An 8,214-nucleotide genomic window follows, 5' to 3' on the forward strand; every position below is an offset into this window, starting at 1 on the left:
TGTATAAGTTGTAAGTATTTAAAAACTTATATGTTGAAATTTGACATGAAAATATTTATAATAAAAAGTTAAATTTTATGAGTGGATCACGTTTAATAACATTTTATTACCGAATTTAATAAAACTTTATCTAATGACAATTTAATTTTATTGCTTAGAAAGGAAGTAACAGGTATTTATTAAGATGATGTCACGTACAAATTATTTCAAATATAATATGTTTAAAGACAAATTTAATATGTTTTTATATGTTTAGTCAAACAGAAGACATTGTGAGTGAAACATTTCAAAGAGGCGTTCTACAAAACATTTAGTACTCAAAAACAAAAAGTACAGTACTTTTTGGCTTTCAAAAGATCCTAGCTGAAGTTTATTTAAAATTGGCACAGAAAAAAAATAAGGTTACCTTGTCTCCAACTTCAGCGCAAAGTAAATTATATTAAAATAATTACAACAAAATTTAAAAAAATTATTAAAAATATTTTTTGAAATTAATTTTATTTATATTTTTTAATTATTATATAAAATTATTTATTTAATTATTAATTATATTAAATTAATATAAAGGTAAATTAAAAATTTTCCTTGTTTTTATCCAATAACTTTTCAAACATATATAAAAATACCCCATTCGACGGTTACTTTTCACAAATACAAATCAAAACATACAAATATATATAATAAATCTATATGTTTAACATACATTCATATAGTTTTTGTGTACAAACATACACAGATGTTGAGTACAATAAACGTCAAAATTCCAAAACAAAAACACATTTACGGCGAAGCTGCACTTGATTGAACATTTATTCTTTAAAAAAAATATATTTTTTATAATTTTTGAGCAAAATCAGCATAAATTTAGAGACTTAATAGCTTGAGAATATAAGTCACGATGTCATTTGCAAACTTGATATCGAGGACTTTGGTTCAATCGGTGCAGCAAAAAGTGTTTCAAAATATTTCGCAGAAAGAGCCGGAAGATTTAAGCGAAGAAGACGAGGAAATGGCGGTAAGAATTTTATTCACATTAAAGAAATAAATGATAAGAATACAAATTAAATAAGAAGTGATAATTACATGAAAAAAGTGAAAAAAAATAAAATGCAATTCTTGTTCAAATATATTTTTTTTAAGTTTTGGAATAATAAAATAAAAAAATAATAATTAAAAAAATAAAAAATTTAAATAAAAAAAATATAAAAAGTCAGCTTCCAGAATTAAGTTTAAAAAAAAATCTAGTTTCAGAATTAAATTTATATTCAATGGAGTCAAAATCTGCTAAATTTCATTCACACGGTCAAAAATTTCTTCGAAAAAGAAATTCGATACCTTCTTAAAATTCTTTGAATTTATTTATTTATTTATTTTTTCTTTTTTTTTGTAGAATAATCAACTTGACGAGTCCATTGACGACATCGAGTCATACGACAATTGCAAAGTTGTTGGTATCCGTGACCGTTTCTTGCTGATTCAGGAAAATGAAGAAAATAAAATTAAAATTAACATGGACGAAATTGAGCTGGAAGACGGTTACACGCCGGATATCGGAGACATTGTCAGCATCGATTACGAAATTCTGGAAAACGGAGAACAAAAATACAAAAAAGTGTATCCAGATCCCGAGGATACCAAGGAAATTCATGGCACTGTGACTTATTTGGATGACGATTGGGGAATCGTGAACGGGACTTACTTGTTTAACAGACGAATTTTCACGGAAGGATTTCGTTGCAACAAAGGCAGCACTGTTATTTGTCGAACTATTGCTTGTGAGCGAGAATTTAATGCTAAAGATTATTTTTTCAGGTAATTTTTCTAAAAAAAATCAAAAAAATAAATATTAAAAAGTAAATTTTTACAGATGTTTCACAATAAAATTGCAAGGACAGCACATGACTTACAGCCACAATCGAGAATTGAAGAAATTACGAGAAAAATACAGGAATAAGGAAAATTTCGCCGAACGAGATATCAAACTTCACAGCAAAACATGCGTTTTTAAGTTTCACAAAGTGGGCGAAGAGCTGACAAATTCATTTATTCTCGAGAATAATGGCGACAAACCCTTAACACTGAAGAAAATTCGTTTCAAAAGCAACGAGGATCAAGAAAATTTCGAATTGAAGCTCGTTGAAGAGCTCGATCAAGTTGATATTCAGCCAAAAGACATACTTCAAGTGAAAATTTCCGCAAAAACGAACACAAATGTCTCTCACAGCACGAAAATTTTGTTCTTTTTCGAGCCATATGTGATCTCGGGCACAATTCACATCCACAATGCCGACCCAGATGCTGAACTTGTCAAAAATAAATATTACACGGAAAGCTTATTGCAGCAACAAACAGACGTCATTCCCGGCGAAAAGCCATGTCGTGGTCCAAAATTCACGGCAAATCCCATTGCGCCGCATTTAATTCCCGATCGGATCAAAGAAATTATCCTCCAAAGTGCTTCGTATGACAAAATCAATAACGATCTCATCAACAGCATTCCTCAAGTGGCGGAAGAACTTTCCTACGAAAATTACGTCTGCAAGCTCAGTACCTTGTTGCATCTCGAAGAAATTGAGTTGTACCATCAGATGCGTCAATATGATCAAGAAAAGGCACGCCTGACGCGTGAAAATGAATTTTTCGGTTTGGTTGTCGAAGGTTTGACCGAAAGACGTCCTTCGCTCGTCATCGGGGATCGCGTCATTTTATCGTATCCCAAATCGACCACGAAGCACGAAGGATGGATTCATCAAGTGCGACACGATACAATTTTATTAAAGTTCAGTCAGGAGTTCCATTCGCAATATAATGCGGAGTTAGTAAGACTCGTCTTTGAGTTTTCGCGTGCTAATTTCAAGAAACAACATGAAGCTGTAAAGAGAGTCTTCGAAAAAGTTTCTCAAAATTTCCTGTTCCCGAAAGAAATGAAAATTAAAACGCCGATCCATAATTTGACCTTGAATGACGATGAGGAAATGGTTTTCTCCGGATTTGATATGAAAATCAAGTGGAATAATAAGAATTTGAATCTGCATCAAAAGAAGGCGGTGATGAATGTGTTGAGAGGTGAAGCGAGACCCATGCCTTATATTATCTATGGACCACCAGGAACAGGTAAAAAAAGTTTTTTTTTTTAGGTTTTTAAGACCTTTTTTTATTTCAAAATTTAAAGAAAATAAGAAGAGTAAAAAAAAGAAAAAAAAAATCAAAAAATGTTCAAATGTTCAAAAAAGTGATTTTTAGCAGTTTTTTTAAATTTCAGTAAAATTAAATTTAGTTATTTTTTTTCTATTTTAAACAATGATTAATTTGAATTTTAGAAGAAATTAAAGGTTAAAAAAAAATATTTATTTTCTTAACTTTTTCATGAAAAATCGTAAAAAAATTAATTTTTGATTTTTTTAATTAAATTATTTTAGGGTGCTCCAAATTTATTCAAAGCTTATAAAAAATTAAAGAAAAATTTGGATTTCATATTTTTTTTTTAGATTTATAAAAAATATGATTTTAAAAAAAAAAAAAACAAAATTCTCATTTTTTTAAATTTTTTAAACCTAATTTCAGTTAAAATTTTGAAAAAAAGACATTTTTTTTCCGAAAATTTTGTCAAAAATATTCAGTTTTTAATTCATCTGTTTTATATTTTTAGGAAAAACGATGACTTTGATAGAAATCGTGCAACAAATAACGACACTTGATGAGGAAGCTCATGTTTTGGTAGCCACTCCATCAAATAGCTCAGCTGATTTGATCACTGAACGTCTTTTAGAAAACAATCCCGAGTTAGGATCCATGCTTGTACGAGTCGTCGGTCATAATTTAGTTGAAAAAGACACAATTCCCTTGAATCTGAGAGAATATTGTGCTACTTTAGAGCTCGCCATGGAAGGAACGATCCTTGAAAAAGTAAGGTTTAATTAAAAATTTTATTTAAAAAATTAATTTCTTTTTTTTTATAGAACAACAAAAATGACGATGGAATCCTTTTGCGCATCCAAATCGGTCCCTTAATGAAGAAGAAAATTATTGTCGGCACCTGTTCCTGCATTGGTAATCTCATGACACAACGATTTCCCGCCAATCATTTTACCCATGTCATTATCGACGAAGCTGGGCAACTAATTGAACCGGAAGCCATGATCCCAATTTCGCTCGTTAAGGAACAAGGACAAGTAATTCTCGCTGGAGATCCGAAACAATTGGGCCCAATCGTGTTTAGTCGTTACGCTAAAGAACTGGGCTTGGTGCAATCGTATCTCGATCGTTTGTTGGCCGAACAATTTTACATGGAAAAAGACACGGGATTCGATGAGAAACTTGTGACGAAATTAATTGACAACTATCGTTCCATTCCGAGTATTTTACGAGGCTACAACGAAATTTTCTATAACGGAGCTTTGGTAGCTAAACTCGATCAAAACGATCCCGAATGCAAAGAAATGATTGGACTCAAGAAATGCCAACCGCTTTTGCGAGAAATGTCCGATCACTATTCCGAGCGAAAAAGTTGGATGAGCGGCATTCATTTCGTTCCCGTTGCTGGCACCAATGAACACGAATCTAGTTCGCCATCGTGGTTCAATACCTTTGAAAAAAATATCGTCGTCAATACTTATATCAAACTTCTGACACATTGCGGCTTCCAACCAAACGACATCGGAATCATAAGTCCCTATAAATTGCAATGCAAGAAAATTTTGGAAGAATTGAAAGCAAAAAAATTCAAAAATTTACCAAAAATCGGTTCTGTTGAAGAATTTCAAGGACAAGAAAAGGCAGTTATTCTCATTTCGACTGTACGAACGAGCGTCAATAAACTCGGAGAGGACAAAAAATTCACTTTGGGATTCGTGCAAGAGCCGAAACGAATGAATGTAGTCATCTCTCGTGCCAAAAGTCTTCTCATCGTCTTTGGAAGTCCCGAAATACTGCAAACTGACACAAATTGGCTGCAATTAATTAATTTAGCAATCAGCTATAAAACGTATCATGGGATTCCAGTTGCTCCAGTGTCACCTGTTAAAAAATCTAAAGTTTAATTTTTATTATTTTAAGAAAAAAAATTTAAATTTACAGTCAGAACGTACAAAAAAATTCGAATCGAATCTGTTAAAAATATTTTTATAAGAGTAAAACTCATTAATTGTAAGAAATTAAGGAAAAAATTAAAATTTTCATCTGTTCAATATTTTTAAGACAATATATATAAATGAAGAATCTAAGAAAAATTGAATCAGTTTCTTTTAAGTCACTAATCAGAAAACATGGAAAAGTCAATTTTTTTACTCGTTGTTGCTTATTTTGCCTTAGTTGCTTGTAATGTAAGTATTTTTCGTCCGTATTTCAGCTAATTTTGATTTTTTTTTCAAATATTTTTCGAAAACTTTTTCAGAAAAGTGCTAACGAGCAATGTCTCAATCGCATTTTCCCAGGCAAGAAACTTGAAGATGTCAAATGGGGAAAATTAATGGTCGAAGCTTTTGTCAAGGACAATCGTGACTACCAATGTTTCATCTTATGTGGCTTATCAAACCTCAATATCTTGACGAAAAAGGGCATTGTTGTAAGTTTTTCTTCAATTTATCTCCAAATTTAGTTGAATTTCACCTAAAAAATGTTCATAAATGAAGGAAACTAAAAATAATCCGCTTGCTTCTGAGCTTGGTGATGAAATTGCTGCATGTTCTGCTCTTGTAGAGCATTCTGCCGATAATTGTGTCAACGCCAAAAAGTTTGCCCAGTGTTTATTCAATGACAAAGGTCCAATAACTGACAAATCGGGCGCTGGCAAGATCATTATGGAAGAAAATCAGAAGTTTAAAGAAGCTGGAAAAACAATTGAATATTAAAAAAATATAGAAAAAACTAAAAAAAACAAAAAAAAATATTTTTTTTTAAATTTTTTGTGTTAAAAAATGTTGCATTTATCGAACAAAACGCATAAAAGGATTTTTATTTGCACGAAAACAGTGATTTTGATAAGAAATTTTGGCGGATAGTTTTGGCAAGTAAATTTTTTTCGTAAATTTTTGTTTATTTTTTAATGTAAATCCCCAAAAATCATCATCCGCAATTTCAAAAATTTAAAAATCCGTTAAAAAAATATTTTTTATAAAATTGAAACACATTTACGTATTTGAAAAAAAAATTAGGAACAAAAAAAAATTTTTCATTTACTGACAAATCAGAAACTGCAAAATTTAAAGAATCTAGAAAAACTTTTCAATATTTAAAAAAATAGAAGAAAACAACAAAATTTTAATTTTTAAATATCTTTATATGTATTAATATTTTACCAATTATTACACAATCGTTAAATAGATTACAATATTTGAAATTTCTTTTTTAAAATTTATTTAATAAAAAGTTCCTGAATGAAACTTTTATTTTTTTTTTATTTGAAATCCACTTCTAAGACATTTTTACACTAAAATATTTATTGTTTATAATTAATTTTTATTTATTATTATTCCGTGTTTTGTTTTTTTATTAATATTTTCTTAAAATTAAATATTTTTTTCTTCGATATTCTTTTGAATAAAAGTGAATTCTCGCCTCATTTCTCAATTAATTAAAAGACATTCTGTAATTAATTATTTTTTTTCCCATTAGGTTTTTCATCAGATGTATTTTATTTTTTTTTATTAATGAATTAAAAACTCACAATTAATTAATTATTATTCGTATTTTTAAACATTAACATTCACGCAAAATTTATTCTAGGTACATTAAATATGAATCAATCAATTTATGTTACCAATAATATTTTTTTTTATTTGTCTTAATTTTTAATATTTAAGTTTTAAATCTTAAATTCTATTCCCGGCTTAATGATTTTTTTTTAATTTAATATTTATGTTGATCATTAGCACTGATATTTTTTTAAATGAAGTTTGATCTATGTTTCAATGAGTTCTTTTTAAGTTTTCTTCTTTTTTATGCGTTTTCGGTTATTTTTTAAGTATTAAAGGAGTTGACTACTTTCAGATGGACTGACCTTTAATTATTTTTATTTTTAAGGAGTTTTGGTGTTTGTCTTTATTAAAACATTTTTTTTTCAAAGAAAAAAAAATAAACGGAAAAATGCGATTTATGAGAGATCAAAAAAAAAATTAACTCAAAAAGGACATTTTTTGAAACCATTGGTGGTAGTTTTTTATGAGTGTAGAAAGGGAAAGACATTTTAAGAACTTAAATGATTAAAGGCAACTTTTAATTCGTGTCATTCGATTTATAAGATATTGCCTTGAGTTCTTCTTGTGGTTTTGTGTTTTTGTATAACTTCGACGATTAATAATAAAATATTAATAAATTAATCATAAATTATGTTTAAACAGCAAGATTTTATTTTTTAAAATTTTCAGTTCATTTTTCAGTGACTAAAATCCATGACAACTTTTTTTTGGTTTTTTCTTTAATTCATGATCGTGTCTTTTTTGGATTTAATTCTCTTTGCTGCTTGATTAAGTGGCTCGTCGATTATTATTTTTAATATTTATTAATAAAGCTTATTTTATAAATAATTATTTTTTTAAATATTTATTTTTTTTTTTGACACACTTCCTCCACCGAAAATCTCGAAATTTCTGGAAAAACGACCAAAACTTTATTTTTTATATACACAAAATCTAAGTTAAGCAACTGTTATAATAATGTTTAATTATATTTACAATTTTTTTCATCGATCTTTAAAATTTTCAAACATATTTACCTCTCGTGTAACAATAAAACAATGAAAAATTTTCTACTAGCATGCGACAAAATTGTCGTCGTGAGAGGAGAGGAAGAGAAACCATGTTTGAGCAAATTTTTAATTTTAGATAAAAATTATATTAAAACATATTCTGCACTCTTAAAAGGTGGATTAAAGGCTTGTTTGTTTCTTTCGAAGGGAAGAATTTGATTATTTTTATTTTATAAAAAAAATCTCTTTGCAAATTTTCCTAGGTAGACAAACAAAAACGCGGAGACTTAAGGTTTCATCTATTTATTAGATATATTTTTAATATATATTTTAAGGTGTTGCAAGCGGGGCACTACATCAAAAAAATTTCGCTAAATTATTTTTTTTTTGTATTTTGGTCTAGAAAGAAATGCAGCTTTTTTGGTATTTTGCATTACCGAAAAAAAATGTTTCTAAGATAACTTTTTTGCTTTTCTCTATTTTTTTCTTCTTAATTTTAATCAAATATTTATTATTATTAAATGTATGTA

At 28.5% G+C, this 8,214-nt stretch overlaps 2 protein-coding genes across 2 annotated transcripts; both read left to right on the plus strand.

Moving 5' to 3' along the window:
- Nucleotides 1-821: 821 nt before the first annotated feature.
- Nucleotides 822-5,722, plus strand: LOC134833701 (probable RNA helicase armi). Its single transcript, XM_063848123.1, has 7 exons — nucleotides 822-1,015; nucleotides 1,391-1,812; nucleotides 1,868-3,114; nucleotides 3,650-3,906; nucleotides 3,960-5,321; nucleotides 5,393-5,563; nucleotides 5,631-5,722. Exons 1-5 carry the CDS (start codon nucleotides 899-901, stop codon nucleotides 5,037-5,039), a joined length of 3,123 nt encoding a protein of 1,040 aa, XP_063704193.1. The 5' UTR covers nucleotides 822-898; the 3' UTR covers nucleotides 5,040-5,321; nucleotides 5,393-5,563; nucleotides 5,631-5,722.
- Nucleotides 5,265-5,849, plus strand: LOC134837348 (uncharacterized). The gene is made up of 3 exons (XM_063852720.1): nucleotides 5,265-5,321; nucleotides 5,393-5,563; nucleotides 5,631-5,849. Exons 1-3 carry the CDS (start codon nucleotides 5,265-5,267, stop codon nucleotides 5,847-5,849), a joined length of 447 nt encoding a protein of 148 aa, XP_063708790.1.
- The last annotated feature ends 2,365 nt before the right edge of the window (nucleotides 5,850-8,214 follow it).

Source organism: Culicoides brevitarsis, chromosome 1 (genome assembly GCF_036172545.1).
Source record: "Culicoides brevitarsis isolate CSIRO-B50_1 chromosome 1, AGI_CSIRO_Cbre_v1, whole genome shotgun sequence".
NCBI lineage: Eukaryota > Metazoa > Arthropoda > Insecta > Diptera > Ceratopogonidae > Culicoides > Culicoides brevitarsis.

Bases quoted from the DNA above. Each gene is read 5' to 3' on its own strand.
- LOC134833701 (XM_063848123.1), top strand. From the start codon at position 899: ATGTCATTTGCAAACTTGATATCGAGGACTTTGGTTCAATCGGTGCAG. The intron at 1,016-1,390 runs GTAAGAATTTTA...TTTTTTTTGTAG, and splicing joins AAGAAGACGAGGAAATGGCG to AATAATCAACTTGACGAGTC. The intron at 3,115-3,649 runs GTAAAAAAAGTT...TTATATTTTTAG, and splicing joins CTATGGACCACCAGGAACAG to GAAAAACGATGACTTTGATA.
- LOC134837348 (XM_063852720.1), top strand. From the start codon at position 5,265: ATGGAAAAGTCAATTTTTTTACTCGTTGTTGCTTATTTTGCCTTAGTT. The intron at 5,322-5,392 runs GTAAGTATTTTT...AAACTTTTTCAG, and splicing joins TTGCCTTAGTTGCTTGTAAT to AAAAGTGCTAACGAGCAATG. The intron at 5,564-5,630 runs GTAAGTTTTTCT...TCATAAATGAAG, and splicing joins TGACGAAAAAGGGCATTGTT to GAAACTAAAAATAATCCGCT.